The sequence below is a fragment of the Aquarana catesbeiana genome, linkage group LG01, assembly GCF_042186555.1.
Source record: "Aquarana catesbeiana isolate 2022-GZ linkage group LG01, ASM4218655v1, whole genome shotgun sequence".
NCBI lineage: Eukaryota > Metazoa > Chordata > Amphibia > Anura > Ranidae > Aquarana > Aquarana catesbeiana.
This window is the reverse complement of record NC_133324.1, coordinates 296,232,582-296,250,021: the sequence shown is the minus strand read 5'-3', so window position 1 is coordinate 296,250,021 and position 17,440 is coordinate 296,232,582. Positions and strand designations below refer to the sequence as shown.

The following is a 17,440-nucleotide window of genomic DNA, read 5'->3' as shown; positions in this document are numbered from 1 at the left end:
CTCACCGCAGCCACATAAACAGGAAGATGATCCTCGTCCCCGTTGCCGCCATTCAGTGTTAAGCCCGGCTGACCAATCACAGGTGCTGATGTCAGCAGTGGGCGGTCCGCGCTTACCTTTCACCCCCGGGAGCCATACGGCATGGGTCTGCGGGACTCGGTGCTCCCAGGATCGGCTTCCCCCTGTGGAGGAGTGAGCGGGGTCCGGGTGTGTGCCAGTCATGGAGATCGGATGCCGGGCGGTGTGGAGGCGCTGTGCCGGGCACTGGAGGACGTGTATGGCGGCTGTGCTGAGTCCAGCGAAGGTGACCCGGGGGGTGATGTGTGTCCGAGCTCCCCCCCTTCTCTCCCCGGCTCCATGGATGAGGAGGAGGCTGTGTATGAGCGCTCAGAGCCGCCTGTGCTGGAGCTGTCAGTGTGAGATCCGTACTGAAGAGCTCTTCTGTCCTTCCTGCCGGTCACTGCAACCTCCGGATCTCACCAGGGATTACTTCTACCTCCTCAACTGGTAAGACGACCTTCGCCACCACAATCGCCATTGCCATCACCATAATCGCCACCACCGTAATCGCCAACATCACCACTGTAATTGCCATTGCCATTGTTGTCACCACCACCATAATCGCCATTGTCGTCACCACCACCATAATCGCCATTGTCATCACCACCATCGTCCCCAATACCACCATAATCGCCGTCACCATAATCATCATCACCATAATTGCCATCGTCACCATAATCATCATCACCATAATTGCCATCGTCACCATAATCATCATCACCATAATTGCCATCGTCACCATAATCATCATCACCATAATTGCCATCGTCACCATAATCATCATCACCACCACCATAATTGCCATCGTCATCATCACCACCACCAATACCACCATAATTCACGACACTACCTGCTTGGAGTTTGCATGTTCTCCCTGTGTCTGCGTTGGTTTACTCCGGGTACTCCGGTTTCCTCCCACACTCTAAAGACATGCTGGTAGGTTAATTGGCTCCTGTCTAAATTGTCCCTAGTATGTATGAATGTGAGTTAGGGACCTTAGATTGTAAGCTCCTTGAGGGTAGGGACTGATGTGAATGTACAATGTATATGTAAAGAGCTGCGTAAATTGACGGCGCTATATAAGTACCTGAAATAAATAAAATAATTGCCATCGTCACCATAATCATCATCACCAATACCACCGTAATTGCCATCATCACCAATACCACCATAACTGCCATCGTCACCATCATCGTCATCACCACCACCATAACTGCCATCATCACCATCATCGTCATCACCACCACCATAACTGCCATCATCACCATCATCGTCATCACCATAATCATCATCATTACCACCATAATTGCCATCGTCGCCACCTGTTACAGCTGGCCCAGGGTTAGTCCTTGTCATTAGACATGTGCAGTTTGTTTTTCAACAAATTTGTTAATTTGGAAATATTCAAATTAACGAAAACCCATTTAACAAATTATTCGGAAATTCAAAAATCTGAAATAACTAACTAATACTAACTTAAATTTTAGGTATTGGCATTTCCTTTCAAATTTGACAGTTAGCGAACGTAACGAAAACGAATTTATCTGAGGTTGCAAATTATCCAAAATAATGAATGTTGCATCTAAACAAATGGAATGTAATGAATTTAATAGTAATAAAAACTTTATTAATAATTCATTACGTTCCATTCATTTAGATGTGGCATTCATTATTTCAGATAATTCGTAACTTCAGATAAATTCGTATTTGTTACGTTCGCTAACTGTCAAATTTGAAAGGAAATGCCAATACCTAAAATGTAATAGTTGGTATTAGTTATTTCAGATTTTCGTTCTTCCGAATTTTCAAATTCTCGAATTTATGCAAAATAACAAATCTCGATCATAACAAATGACCTGAAAAACAAAAAAAAAAAAAAAAAAAACACGAATGAAATGAAAACGAATTGTTTGGCAGTGGACATGTCTACTTGTCATTGCAGTATCCGTGCAAAATCTACACCCATCAGCCACAACGTTGTGACCACTGACTGGTAATGTGGAGACCATTGATTATCTGGTGGCACCATCATCTGAAAGTGGAGGGGGGTATATTAGACAGTAAGTGAACATGTTGTCCTTGAAGTTGTTTGAAAATAGCTAAAAATGGACAAGCGTAAGAATATGTGTCCTTGACAAGGGCCAAATTGTAATGGCTAGAAACTCCAAAACGGCAGCTAATGTGGGGATGTTCCTGGTCTGCAATGGTCAGCACCTACCAAAAGTTGTCCAAGGAAGGAAAGCCGGTGAACCAGCGGCAGGGTCCTAGTCAGCCAAGGCTCACAGATGCACATAGAGAGTGAAGGGGAGCCTGTGAAGACCGATCCAATAGAAGAGCTACTTTAGCTGAAAATGTTCATACTGGTTCCAATAGATGGCAGTTTATTGTGTGTTGAGCTGCAGACCAGTCGGAGTGCCCATGTTTTTCCATAATAGAGATGAGCCAACACCTGGTAAATCCATCAAATGAAAAACTTTTTGTCACATCACAAGTATGTTAATGCATTTTGGCTGTAGCTGCTACAGCCCAAACACGTTAAGAGTTTCTGTGATGTGACATATGTAGCCAATAAAGATTTTTCATTTGATGGATTTACCAGGTGCCGGCTCATCTTTATTATGGAACTTCTGCTGGAGTGTGTGACCACTGAGAACTGATCTTCAGCTATGAGGGACTGAGCAGGCGGTTGAGCTTGGGTATCAAACCTTTTTAGGGTGCCCATGATGACCTGTGTCCACAGCCAAAAGCACCTACAATAGGCATGTTAGTATCAGAACTGGACCATGGAGCAATGGAAGAAGGAGGTCGGGTCTGATGAATTCAAGAATGGCTTGTGGAACACAACTAGTTTGAGGTGTTAACTTGGCCTCCCCAATTCTTCAGATCTCAATCCAATCAAGTGTGGGATGAACTGGAAAAACAAGTCCAATCCACAGAGGGCCCCACCTTGAAACTTACAGAACTTAAAGGATCTGCTACTGACTGCTTGTTGGCAGATAGCATAGCACACCTTCAGAGGTCTAGTAGTGTCCATGCCTTGATGGGTGGTCATAATGTTGTGCCTGGTCGATGTAAGTCTATACCTGTGTGTTACTATAGATTAGACATAATGTTAAAGAATATTGGCCAGGAAAACCTGGAAGGAGGTTGTCACTGTTGGAGCAAATTGGACTGTTGAGTGGAGGTTTCAGGGCATGAAAGGCTTATATATAAAAAAAAAATGTTATTTGTTTTAATTTGATGGACATGTGCCTGGCTACATACCTGTTCTGGATCAGAAGTTTTACATGTCAGAGACAGCCAGGAAACAGCTGAGGTTCCATTCACACCTGAGCGCTTTGTAGATAAAATCAACCTCCAAATCCCTATGTATTACAATGGTGGGTGTTCACATATCAGCGCTCAGATGTCAGGAGCTCAGTGCCCAGCACTCCAAAACCTACATGAGCCACTTCTGAGGTAGAACAGGCCAGTTTTTGCCCCATAGACTTGAATAGGAACAAATCAAGTGTTTTGCATGTTTTTTAGGCTCTCCTCTATGTGGTTTCCATTGGCTAAAACAAAAATGAATGAAACTTGAAAACACTTCTAAAGTCTTAACAGACAAACATGTTAAAAAAATGCCTGAAGCCACATTGAAAATTGATAAAAAAATAAATAAATAAAACTCCCAGTTAGTAACCCCACATCCTGCCTTGTTGGAGTGAGCATTTAACTTTTTTTTTTTTTTTTTTTTGCTGCCCAACAACAAAAGAATGATAACTGGAAGTTTTTCTACCAGGCTTTCAAAGGTCCAAAGGGCCTACAGGTATGACAGTCCAATTATTGAATATTGTACAGAGCTGCACAGCTTTTTATTACCTACTGGGGCCCCTTGAGCTCTATTGTCTCCAAAAAAAAAAAATGCTAAAAATGTCATTTGAGTACAGTGTTGTATGACCGCGCAATTCTCATTCAAAGTGTGACAGTGCTCAAAGCTGAACATTGGCCTGAGCAGGAAGAGAGTGAAATTTCCAGTATTGAAGTGGTTAAACCATTAAAGGTTACTTTTTACAGGGGATCTTTTTTTATTCTCCGAGGAAGGGATGACACGCTATGTTCAAGAAATTATATAACAAAGTGGTATTAGTGGTGTCTCACTTCCTCCATTGTTCCAGGCATGTGATCTGGGTACAAGTCATGGCACTTAGAATAGATTTCCTCCTAGTCTCTACTTGCAGCTGTGGCCACACCTTTATACGTTTTATTACTTGGCTGGTATTTTTTTTGTAATTCCTATGTAGAATAATGTCACATCTGGTAAAACTATGATAACCATTGATATGTTTTTTTTTTTTTTTTTCTTGTCCGTTTCTTTCAGTGACAGATCGTTTGATGTTAATGTCCAGGAACTGCAGAAGAAATACAGGGATCTCCAGAGGTCACTTCATCCAGATTACTTTAGTCAGAAGCCACAGGCATGTTCCACAACTTGGCAAGAAGTACTATAAAGTCCCCCTTTTTGGTTTACATAGCAATATTTGCAGTTGGTTGAAAAAAAAACTGAAAACAGAGGCTGCCATTGCTGACTTCTCTTCTGAAAATGCTAGTTTCCTGGCTTTCATGCTGATGCAATGACGGTGACAGTCTGACAATAACGAGGAAGATAATCCTAGCTCTTAACTAATTTTAAAAATGTTTCCTCCCCCCTCCTACCCATTCTGCATACCCTTTAAAAAAAAAAAAAAAAAGATATGTGCACTTGCCTTAATCCAGTCACATGACCCTGTGGTGTTTTATTTACTAAAACTAGAGTGCAAAATCTGGTGCAGCTCTGCATAGAAACCAATCAGCTTCCAGGTTTTATTATTAAAGCTTCATTGAACAAGCTGATGTTAGAGGCCGATTGGCTACCATGCACTGCTGCACCAGATTTTGCGCACTCCAGTTTTAGTAGATCAGCTCTCTTGTGTCAGTGAGCGGCAGCTGCAGGGGAGAGTTGGGAGCGCCAACAATGGCTGGGCCATGAGATCCTATGGGTGACATGGCTTCTCGAATTTACAGTCATGGGCAAGCGCTCTTACACAGCTGCAGGATGGCCTGACGGAACCAGATTAAAAAGGTAAGTACACGGATTTGGAGTTCTACATTTCGAAAGCTGAATGCTTGTTGCAGGTTTTTCACTCAAAATGCCTTAAATCCAGGGAAGCCAGGCAACTAACATTCTCGGAAGCAAGTCTTCAGTGGAAGCCCCTATCTAAGACTCACTTAAAGTATAACTAAAAACATTTGCGTTTTGGATAGAGTGGAGAGGGATTAGAACATCTATCGGGTCTTTATTGCTGAAAATAGATTAAAAGCCAGCACTCAACCCATAGACCCTGCGATAATGATACAAAAATACACCAACATTGGACAATGCAGGCAAGTATGACATGTTTATTATTTTAAAAAGTTTGCAATCACTTGCATTTATTACTGCATGTATCTCAGAGCAGGAAAGAAATGAGGACAGGGCCTACATAGACTGTAAAGAATTGTCCTGCTATAATCTAATGGATGTAGTGGATCTAAAAAGGAGCAGGTTATATCTAATGATTTCTTTCTTCTAAAGTCCATACACACGATTAGACTTTTTGACAACACTGGTCCGACGGACCTGTTTTATCGGACAATCCGACCGCGTGTATGCTCCATCGGACAATTGTTTTCGGTTTTTCAACGGACAAATGTTCGCTGTGCATGCTATCAAACTTTCCGGCAACAAATTTCCGATGGAGGAGAATCCAATCGTGTGTGTACACAAGTCCATAGGACTAAAGTCCAAAGTACAAACACGCATGCTCAGAACCAATGCTGAAGATCAGACAACAATAGCAGAAGTTGCCCAAAGGGTGGCGGTAAAGAGCTGAAAAACCACGTGATTTGGGGAATGTTGGCTGAAAAAGTTCTGCCTTGTGTATGCAGAACAAGTTCACGGCAAACGCCCCTTCGGACAAAAATCCATGGAAAAGTCAGATGGAAGTCCGATCGTGTGTACAAGGCTTAAGACTGCAGCCTATTTAGCAGTAAATGACTATTGCACAATTGTTTGAACTGCATTAGAACAATAGTTTTGTGATGCTGAACCTGATCCCAGGTGCTCCGTTATAATGCAAAGATGTTAATGCATTTATTTTTTATTTTGGATATTTATCTTGCATGATCAAAACGCCTAACCTGTGTTTTAAATAAAGTTTATTTCTGCTTTCTATTTTAGTTTGAGCGGGATATTTCTGATCAACAATCTTCTTTAGTTAACAAGGCGTACAAAACGTTGCTGTCTCCATTAAGCAGAGGAATATACCTTGTAAGTTTATTGCAGGAGACATCAGTCTTTTCTTATTAATTCTGACAGGTTTAGAAATATTTATCAAATGTAAGAATTTGAGCTGGGTTTTTTTTTTTTTTTGTTCTAATTTTAGAAGAAAATCAGTAGATCCAGTATCTACATAAAACTGCAAAAGGCATATAGGCTTAATAGTATACAGTGGTACCTTTTGGATTATGAGCATAATTCATTCCAGAAGAATGCTTGTAATCCAAAGCACTCATATAACAAAGTGAGTTTCCCCATAGGAATCAATGGAAACTCAGATAATTTGTTCCAGTGTCACAACTAGTGTATGCAGTACCGCATGTTGCCAGAGGTGGGGGGCGCCAGAGACACTCGGGAACGGAGTGTCTCAGAGTGTTACCGGTGCCTTGCACCTCTGGCCATATGCGGTATTACACACCCCAGAGGCTTGACTCCTGCTTGTCTTGCGAGACAACGCTCGCAAACCAAGTCAGACTAAAAAAATAGCTTGTATTGCGAAACGCTCATAAACCGCAATTACTCGCAATCCGAGGTATTGCTGTATTGCAAAAGAGCAATGACCGGATGCAAAACCTGTAGCATCCTTTGAATTGACTGCTTCTTAGAGTGCCCCCTTAACATAATAGTTATATATATATATATATATATATATATATATATATATATATATATATATATATATATATATATATATATATATATATATATATATATATATATATATATATATAATATAATTTTAATTACATGTGTGCTGTCTTGCTTGGGACCATTGCTTTGTTATGGAACCTCCTATACGGGATTTTAGTTGGAGAGCTGCAGGAAGAATCAATGGACTAAGAGTATGCCACACTCCTGTTCCATTGCTAACTACAAGTCCATCTGCTGTGGCAGACAGACAGATCTCTGTGAATGAATGACGAAGCTGTGCAGGCAGAGTCCCTTTTCTTCTGCCTGCCGCTTGTCAAGACCTCTGCCTGGACCTGACTACTCCTTCTGCCTGCCAAGACCCAAGTACGCCTCTTGCTGCTGTCTTGCACTGTGGTCTCCACACCATAGCCATCCCTGATCCTGAGGGCCATGACCTTACAGTTGTAACAAAGCAACCTGGGATCACTAGGGTCTCTGGTTTATCTTCACCTTCAGGGGCTCTGGGTGAGCCTATGTCACCTGCCGGAGCGCCACTATAACAATTTACATGTGGACTATAGAGTTTCATCCCTGGGTGTGGTTACAGTAAATATTGTAAAAAGAGAAGGAAACTCGCCTGTTTAAAGGAAACCTTTTAATGAGGGAAACGTGGAAGCGGTTGTTGGCTTTTTATTCTGCTGGTTGCCTGGCTGTCATGCTGATTCTATTTCAGTCACTGACCTATCAGAGGTGCGCATCTTCACTAGGCTCATGATTCGATTTGATTGCGATTATCCTTGCATCACAATTACTGCCCATGGTTTTCATAAAAAAATTCAAGCAATCGGAAGGACTCCATTTTATTTTATCTGCTCTGAAAAAAAGACACTCCCTGCATGTAACAAAGTCTGAACACAACAGACAACAACAGTATTTATTTAGAACAGTAAATACTAAATGGCACAGCCCCCTTTACATTACACAGCCAATTTACAATATACAGCCCCCCTGCACTCTCAGGAGACCCCCTGCCTCTCCCTGGACAGCCCTACCAGCGCATTCTAAAGTTAAAAATAAAATCACTGTCGGTCCCTCTGTTTCATGTATTCCTTTCTACGGTGTGAAAGGGTTAATGTAAACCTATGCCTCTACCTTACTCCCGGATGGAGTGCACGTGACCCTGGATGAAAGATCGGTGATAATAAGGTAGAGGCATACGTTTACATTAACCCTTACACACCGTAAGAAGGAATACATGAAATAGAGGGACTGACAGTGATATGTTTTACATTTTAGAATGTGTTGGCAGGGCTGTCCAGGGGGAGGAAGGGGGTGCTGGTATGACATCATCCATGCAATTGATGATGCATCGATTCTACGATTATTTTCAACACCCCTATGAACCTATAAGAGTATCCTGACAAGAGTGTGCATACTGATAATTTTTTTTTTTTTTTTTCAGCCTGTGACCCAGATGAAGCCAGAGCTTTACCAACAGCCTGGCAATTTGCTACTTCAAAGTGACACTAAGGCCACTTTCACACTGAGGCGTTGGCGGTAAAGCAGCACTAGTTTTAGCGGCGCTTTACAGGCGCTATTTTTAGCGCTAAAACGCCTCCAGTGTGGAACTGGCCTAAACTCTTTTATAAAATAAATCTTATGTTTTTAAATATAAGTAGAATATACCAAATGCAAGTGTTTTCCGGTTATTCTCAGACATCCTGCTTTAGAGTGTCTACATTGTTCTCCATACCCCCTTTGTGTATGTGAACGTGGCCACCCTTTCCTGCTGGCCCCTAAGTTGGATTATACATCCATGTGCAGATGCATTCAGCTCTATAAGAATTGTAGTACACAGAGCGGAGCATGTGACTAGAAATTATTCACCATGCTCGCTCTACACTAATAGCAGTGTGGTGCATCGGAAGGATCTGCTGCATGCACAGGGCAAAAAAAGCCTGAAAACAGTAAAGGCTCGTACACACGATTGGACTTTTTGACAACAAACATGCAAATTAGCTGTTTTAAGGCAACATCCGACCGTGTGTACGTTCCATCGGACAAACTTTTTCGTTTTTCATCTGACTTTTGTTGGCTGTGTGAACGGACAAACTTTCCGGCAACAAAAGTCAGAAGGAGCAAAGTCTGATCGTGTGTACACAAAACCATCGGACTTTTGTACAAACTACAAACACGCATGCTCAGAACCAATGCAAAAGATCAGACAACAATACAGAAGTTGACCAAAGGGTGGTGCCGGAGAATTGAACTTCCTCTTTTTTGAAGTGTCGTCAGTACGTTGAAACGTCACTACGTTCGTGTTTGTTGACGAAAAAGTCTTGCCGTGTGTATGCTTAATTAGTTTACGGACAACGCCCTTTGTACAAAAATCCACGGGAAAGTTTGTACAAAGTCCGATCGTGTGTATGAGGCTTTAGATACTATAGAGTATATAGCATAGGCCTTCAGGCCTATGGTTCAGAGCAAATAATTATACATTATATGAAATCCTTATTGCTTGTCCCTTTTGTTTGGTACAGTTAGGTCTTCATGGCATTACTTTTACAGAAGGGACAGAGGAAGGCATAGATGCACCATTTCTGTTTGAAATCCTAGAAGTCAATGAACAGCTTAATGAAGCAACTACCGATGCTGAAATTGAAGAAATAGGAAACGATGTACAAGGTTATTTGTTTTTCTTTAATTTTTTTTAACAGTGACTTGCAATGCATATAATTTTATAGTACAGCTAAACAGTCTATAGAGGTCTGATTAATGTTAATGTTCACACAGTCGCATATTAATAAATACTGATATTTATTTTATTTTTTTGTAATCTTTGCTTGCTTAGTAAAGCATATTGATTATTCCTTACGATAAAATATATTTAAAGACCATCGCAAGCCAAGGCAGACAGTAATAGGAATCTCACATAAGTTCTAACTCTTCCAACTGTACTTTAAAGTGTGTGTGTTATCCCCACAACAGGAAGTGAGGGGAAATCTCTCCAGTGCAAACAAACCTGTAAAAGTTGTAGGCAAAGCAACCCTGGCACAGTACAAGTTCCTGTGATTACAGATAGGTGATAAGGGTGGGAAATTTGGAGGAATGGTTGCTGGTAGGACCTGATTCTCTAAAGTACATACTGTGTGGGTGAAGAAAGGAAAACCACAAGGGCAGTCAACTTTATCAGTAGGGGAGACTGAGCATAAGCCAAATGTAAATAATGCTGAACACTTACTGTATGTGTGGTAAAAGTAGAGTCATATTTAAAAAATCCCCCCCGCCCCCAGAGTTCAAGACCACAATATCACTTAAGGCACACCACACCTGCCATGGGTGCAGGCCACTAGTCATAGTGCAAGTAAAGTCCACATTCAAGTAGCTTTTGCACAATGCCAAATTCCTCAACTTAATTTACAGCATATCCCAATGCACCACAATACACATGCTGTGTGTTGTGATGCGTTAATTGATCGGGCCATAGCCATACTTTGACGGCCCATACATTATAAATAATCATCCTTAAGGCAATACACGTTAACAAATGTACTGCAACACCCAGATAAATGTTATTAAGCTTTTACAGAAGAGTTGAGGGATCCAGCAGGTTGTAAATGTCATTTTGATCAAAAAAAGGTATATTGCATGTAGAATAACATGGTGCGGCTTTACTTTACTGCAACTGAAGATACTCTATATTAGTAAAATGAAGCATGAGAAAATTGAGTACTGTCCGTGATACTTTTTTTATTATCACGGACAGTACTCAATTTTCTCTGTCACAATTGCACTAATACGGCTACAATCAAATCAAGTAAAATGAAGCATGAGAGCCGTGTGCTTCCTTTGCCAGGACTGATCACTGTTCTAACGATCAAACAAGCTTCACTAGGACGTCAGAAAGTTTAAAGTACTGCTGAAGGTTATTGAAAGCCTGCTAGCTTGTTTTAAAGTGACAGTCGGCATTCCGATATTGGGCTGTGAGTAACTTCCTCAATTGGAGCTGAAACTGCTTTAAGCTTGCTAATTGCATTGTAAAGGGCCTGTAAAAGCTTCGTTTATACATTGCTATTTATACAAGATAAAATCTGTTAGTGCAAGGGTTTAGAGTACATGATTTTATACTTGAAAACTGCCACACAGAGCTTGCTTCTCAGAAAATTTTGTTGACTAGCCGATTTACTCTAGTTTTTATAAAAAAACGACTATATATTTAGTAAAAAATAGCTACGTGTTGGCTTTATGTGATGCAAGTTAACAGTTGTTAATATTCATTTATTTTCTTTCTTAGAAAAATGTCAGATGTTGACTGAAAATGTTAAAGAAGCCTTTCAGAAAGGTAATGATGAATTTAGTGTAATTTTATCTTTAACCAATTTAAGGACTAACCTCGTTTTGAGAGTTTGGTGTTTACAAGTTTAAAACAGTTTTTTTTTTTTTGCTAGAAAATTACTTAGAACCCCCAAACATTATATATTGTGTGTGTGTGTGTGTGTGTGTGTGTGTGTGTGTGTTTTTTTTTTTTTTTTTTATCTCCCTAGAGAATAAAATGGCGGTCATTGCAATACTTTTTTTCACACCGTATTTGCGCAGCGGTCTTACAAGCACACTTTTTTTGGAAAAAATTCACTTTTTGGAATAAAAAAATAAGACAACAGTAAAGTTAGCCCAATTTTTTTTTTTTTTTTTTATATATTGTGAAAGATACGCCGAGTAAATTGATACCCAACATGTCACGCTTCAAAATTATGCCCGCTCGTGGAATGGCTTCAAACTTTTACCCTCAAAAATCTCCAATATGCGACATTTAAAACATTCTACAGGTTGCATGTTTGAGTTACAGAGGAGGTCTAGGGCTAGAATTATTGCTCTCGCTCTAATGATTGCAGCGATACCTCACATGTGGTGTTTGACCACCGTTTTCATATGCGGGCGCTACTCACGTATTCGTTCGCTTCTGCACGCAAGCTCGGCGGGACGGGGCATTTTTAAATTTTTTTTTTTTTTTTTTTCATATTTTATTTATTTTTACACTGTTTAAAAAAAAAAAAAAAAAGTGTCACTTTTATTCCTATTACAAGGAATGTAAACACCCCTTGTAATAGAAAAAAAAAGCATGACAGGTCCTCTTAAATATGAGATCTGGGGTCAAAAAGACCTCAGATCTCATATTTACACTAAAATGCAATAAAAATAAAAAATTATAAATTGGCCCTTTTAAGAGCTATGGGCGGAAGTGTTGTTTTGACGTCGCTTCCGCCCTGCAGTGTCATGGAGACGGTTGGGGGCCATCTTCCCCTCACTCGTCTCCATGCACAGCCCTAAGAAGGATGCAATCGCCTCCGCTGCTGCCGACGGCTCCGGTAAGCGGCGGGGGGCACCGGATCACGGCGGAAGGGGGGGTCCTCTCCCGCCACCGATAAAAGTAATCTCGCGGCGAGTCTGCCGCAGAGACCACTTTTATCTTGTAGCCGATCGCTGGCCGAACATGGGGATACCGGGGTTATGGCAGCTAGCTGCTACCATAACAACGATATCCGTCCCCAAAGTAGGGACGTACATCGGCGGTCGGCAAGTGGTTAAAAGATGTTTGGGATTTAAATAAAAAAAAAATAATCCATACTCGCCTAGGTGGATGCAGCCTCAGTCCAATGCTGCATCTATCCACTGTCGCCTCTAAGACCGGGAGCTGAGTGATCAAAGGCCGCTGATCACTTAGTTCTTGGTCTTCAGTGAGCAGAGAGTGGTGACTGCCAGTCTGCGGCTCTCTGCTCTGCCCTTCCAATGATCACTGGTGCGCCGAGCTGTGCGGGGGGGGGGCTGCTTCAGGCTCTCAGCGGTGCTCTGAAAGGCTGAGCCAGCTGCCAGTTCAGTCTTTTGTATTTACATGATTGCAGTACAGGGAATTATAATATGAAGCTGCTGATACCCTCCTCATTCTATATGAGAACAGTGGGCGTCAAACAGTTCAAAGTTGCACATACAACCCATGTTATCTAATTCCTCCTTTTGTGAAAAAAAAAAAAATGCATTGACATTTAATTACTCCCCTCACAGCATTTGCAAGGCAAGAGTGAGCAATTCATTTTCCCAAGGGGCCACATTAGAAGCTGGGACTCTTGCGGAGGCTAAACCAATAAAGGCTGAACTTTATTCTGCTCAATATTACATTTATCACTGGAGGGGAGAAACGCTATGCAGCTGCAGGAGATAGCTGGGTAATCTGAGCACTGCCAGGCTTAGAATATATACGACAGAGCAGATAAAGACTCAATGTTCCCCTGCCCTGGGGAGAGAAACACTACGGGGTTTATTTACTAACCCTCAACTTGCAGGTGTGTGGTTTTTAATTTTTTTTGGTTTTTTTTTGTTTTGTTTTTTTAAAGCTTAATTGAACAAGCTGAAGTTAGAAGCTGATTGGCTACCACGCACAACTGCCCCAGATTTTGCACTCTCCAGTTTTAGTAAACCAAGCCCTATGTGTAGATGTGCAATGTGAGTGCTGGCCAGGTTCAGCAGGATCGGCACAGACAGAGAAGCTGGATGTACACTGGAGATAAAACCGGCCAGTAGCAGAGCATCAAGAGCCAAGCCTCCCTGCTCTGCCAACCGGGCATCTCCCACTCTCTCTGCAGTTCTGCCTGCTCCACACAGTGTGCACAGAAACATCTGTTGGCATGCCTCTCTAAGCCCATCGGCTTCCAAGCTGAGAGGCATGCAGACACTGGAGGTACCGCAGGCCACACGAGGAGTGGCAAAGGGCTAGATGTGGCCCTCAGGCTGGTATTTGCCCAGGTCTGCTCTAAGGAGATCTACAAGTCACTCTGTTGTAGCGGCAGATAGGATTTCTAGTATTTTCATTCACAAATCCTTTGAATAAATTATGTGGCTCTGCAGAAAGAGCCACACAGAGGTACCAAATGTAAAAATTGTAGTGGGCGCTCCAGGGAGAACACCCCCTGATTCAGTAGGAGTAGAAGGGGGGCCTGTGAAGACTGTGACTATGTTTTATGTTACACCTGTATATATGGGTGTAACATGAAACATGGTCAAATGTGAACTTTGCTTTTAAAAGATACCATTCATGTATCAAACACAAAGCCCGCGGGCCAGATCTGGCTCTCCAGGCCATTTCATGTGGCCCTCGCAGCTCTCTTGTAGCTGCAGCAATCCCCTTGTTTCTGCCCCCACCTTGTCTCAGCAGCAGAAAGGAGGACAAAGCTCCTCCTCCAGGTACTGCGCTTCTCAGTGCAAGTGCGGAGAGGCTGCTCCCTTTTTAAAAGAAAATGAATCCCAGGCAGCAGCTCCACCCTGTCATAGAAGAGGCTGACTACTTACCCATTTGGCAGCAGTGCAAAACCTCTATTTGCTGTGATAGTAGGTATAATAGCTACTTTTTTTTTCTGTTTTAGGTGATCTTGAAGGTGCCAAGAAGTTCTTGACGACAATGAAATACTATACGAATATTCTTGAGCAAGTAAAGAAGAAAATACTTCCATAACTACTTTTCACCAATACCTGCAACTTAGAAAATTGAATAATATTCTTCAAGCCTTACACTGCACTTATTGAAAACAGCATTTAGACTGTTTTAGCCCCCAATCACTGCCTGTAATGTATAGTATATTTTGCTGATCTAGAAGATTATAATGGTACGTGGTAGTGGTACAGTCACTGTTCATGACAGATTTTAGTACTGTTGACTGGTTGATTAGCCACCTTTTTTGTAGTAAAATGGAACAGATCTGACTGTTGCTATGGGAGCAGGTGACCTGATATCATGGCTGTTAAATGCTTGAGGGCCTAATCTCACTTTGTTGTGGAGGTGCAGGGTTTTTTTTCTTTTAATGCATGTTGTCACACTCTGTTGCATTAAGGCAGACAACAGAATGAACAAAAAAACTAACGTGCAGCATTTTTTCCAATGTAACATGCTACATAGCACGTAAGTGTGGTACACTGCAATACACATGCATCAGAAGTCTGTTGCATTAGCATGTTGCGGTGACATCCATTTTGAATGACACCCCAATGCACTAATGCGTTTAGCACAACACAATAGAATGGAAAGGGTAAATGAGCCCTGAACTTTTAACTGTTTTAGAGAGTGCCCTATTATCATGGGCAATGTTATTGTAGAAAATTATATTCACTACAAGAAAGCTGCCTTTTTACGGTGTCTGTTTTTGTTTTTTTATATGTGGTGCAATAATATATAAGTAAATTATATATTTTAAGACAATTTAGTTTTTGTTTCTATTGGCAATCTTATGTTTCTATCTCAAACTGCATACAACATGTGGACATAAATTGAATGGGTATTTTGTGGTTCATAATACCACTGTTTTAATGGGTATCTAGGAAACTATTGATCATCCAAGACTGATATTTCAGTTTTCAGTAAATGCTAGTGATTTAAACCGTTTTTATAGTTCTTTATATCTGAGGTACTCTGTGACATCTATGCATGCGTCTCTGGGCTAGTTTACCTTAAAATCCTAAATAGTTGATGCCCCCAGCTATTTTTTATTTTTTTTTTTATTATAATTTTTAACCTTCTTAGGCTTCATGCACTCATATACACTAGGCAATTGCTCGGTTCGTCTGAACGCCCTCCTGCCAAGCCACATTTTGCAAACTCAATTAAGGGCATCAAACATTTGGATGTTCGTTCATTCCATTGGCCGGAATATTCATTTATTCTAGCCATTGAAATGAATATATGTTCAAGCACTAATTGCTTTTTTTGCACCCGTTTAGGCATGTCAAGCTTTGCTTTTTCCCTAAACGTCTTTTAGGACAGCCACCTTTTGAGAGACCTCGGCTCCTCCCTTCACAGGAAACACCGCCTTAGCTTCAAGATTTAAGCCCGTCCTGCTCCAGTGGGCCCTCAGTTTCGGTGTCTCCTTCGACGGGGAGACATCGCTGGGAACCAAGGCTGATCAACTGGGGAGGTTGAAGCCGGTTTTTGCTAGGGAGAGCTTCTCTCCACATCTCTATTTTTTTTTTTTTTCATTGGCGGAACCTTGGGCCGTAGGGAAGGTACCGTTCGTTCCGCCACTTAGCCACCCCAGCTTTTCCTGTGGGTGGGAAAGAAACTTCGGGGGCCCCGCTCTCGTTCTGTCCAGGGGGGCGTAGTCGGAAGTGCATCGTTCCTCCCCGCGTTCGGTGTGGCCAATGAGGAAGCTCAAAGCTGGATCAGAGGACGTAGTGACGTCACGTCCGGTGGAGGCATGCACTTCTGCCGGGGCCGCGGCCTTCGGTTCCAGCTGCGGTGTATGAGATGGGGGCCAGGCTCTGGCTGGTGCGAGCCTGCAAACACTGTAGATGTCAGCAAGCGGCTCAGGAAGGCAGGACCACCACGATCCTCAGCGGGAGATGTCCGGGCACTACTCCTGGTTATGCCCGCACCAGCCACTAAGGTGAGAGGAACCCTGGGGTGGGTATTCCCTTTGCCTTTTACCCAATAGCTCCACGGGTGTAGACCCCTCTGGTGGTCGAGGGGTTGGGAGGTGGTACTGGGACCTTGGTGGCGTTTGGTCCTAGGGACACTCCTGGTTACACTGTGCTTAGGAGTATGGCCTTGCATTTGGTTTTAAAGTGAGCTGCAGGACTGCAATGCCCAGCATGCCCTTTGTGCAGTAAGTCTGAGGAACTACAGTGCCCAGCATACCCTTTATGCAGTAAGCCTGAGGAACTGCAGTGTCCAGCAGGCCCTTTTGTGTGCAGTAAGTCTGATAGGCTGACTGCAAAAAAGGCACGCTGGGCATTGCAGTTTATCAGACTTACTGCAAGCAAAAGGGTCTGCTGGACACTGCAGTTCCTCAGGCTGACTGCAAAAAAGGCACGCTGGGCATTGCAGTTTGAGGAACTGCAGTGCCCAGCAGGCCCTTTTGTGTACAGTAAGACTGAGGAACTGCAATGCTCAGCATGCCCTCTGTGCAGTGAGCCTGAGGAACTGCAATCCCCGGCATGCCCCTTTTTTTTTTTTTTTTTTTTTTTTTTTTCCCCCCAGTCTGGTTCAGCCCCAGGCTGGCCCCCCACCAGCTCAGCAGACTATTGCACCTGCCCGCCGGTCTTATCCTCCGCTAATGGAGGGGCATTAAGGGGGCACTAGTGACAAGCTGAGGTGGATCCAGTTAGTGCTTCTTTAGGCTCCCAGGTGGAGTCATAGGGAGAGGGGTTGGGTGGTGAACCCTCTAGACCCTCTTGCTACAAGCTTTCCCTTCAGGGGGTGAAGAATCTCTTGGGAGACATCCATACCATCCTGGGAATCCAGGAGAAGAAGCCACTATCACTCCATGACCAGATGTATCAGGGCTTGGGGGAACAGAAGAAGTTGTTCCCGACCCAGGAAGGTCTAGTGGAAGCCATCAACGATGGGCTAGATCTGGGGAGGAAACCCTTCCT

At 42.6% G+C, this 17,440-nt stretch overlaps 2 protein-coding genes across 4 annotated transcripts in view; one reads left to right on the top strand and one right to left on the bottom strand.

Annotated features, from left to right (window-relative positions):
- The window catches only part of CHEK2 (checkpoint kinase 2), a 116,244-nt gene extending 116,157 nt beyond the window's left edge, over window positions 1-87 (bottom strand). Inside the window, exon 1 of the mRNA XM_073629340.1 lies at window positions 1-87. The gene's annotated coding sequence lies outside the window, so the exon portion shown is untranslated.
- HSCB (HscB mitochondrial iron-sulfur cluster cochaperone) lies at window positions 60-15,272 on the top strand. 3 transcript variants are annotated; one of them, XM_073629341.1, is made up of 6 exons: window positions 60-507; window positions 4,421-4,541; window positions 6,299-6,388; window positions 9,568-9,712; window positions 11,322-11,369; window positions 14,443-15,272. In XM_073629341.1, the coding sequence occupies exons 1-6, from the start codon at window positions 221-223 to the stop codon at window positions 14,529-14,531; spliced, it is 780 nt and encodes a 259-aa protein (XP_073485442.1). In that variant the 5' UTR covers window positions 60-220; the 3' UTR covers window positions 14,532-15,272. The 3 variants fall into 3 exon arrangements, with proteins under 3 accessions (XP_073485442.1, XP_073485444.1, XP_073485443.1); XM_073629342.1 differs by having other exon boundaries at window positions 70-507; window positions 4,421-4,517; XM_073629343.1 differs by lacking the exon at window positions 6,299-6,388 and having other exon boundaries at window positions 62-507; window positions 4,421-4,517.
- Window positions 15,273-17,440: the final 2,168 nt, after the last annotated feature.

Coding starts and splice junctions, on each gene's coding strand:
- HSCB (XM_073629341.1), top strand. CDS start 221: ATGGAGATCGGATGCCGGGCGGTGTGGAGGCGCTGTGCCGGGCACTGG. Junction 508..4,420: donor TACTTCTACCTCCTCAACTG/GTAAGACGACCT, acceptor CGTTTCTTTCAG/TGACAGATCGTTTGATGTTA. Junction 4,542..6,298: donor GTTCCACAACTTGGCAAGAA/GTACTATAAAGT, acceptor TTTCTATTTTAG/TTTGAGCGGGATATTTCTGA.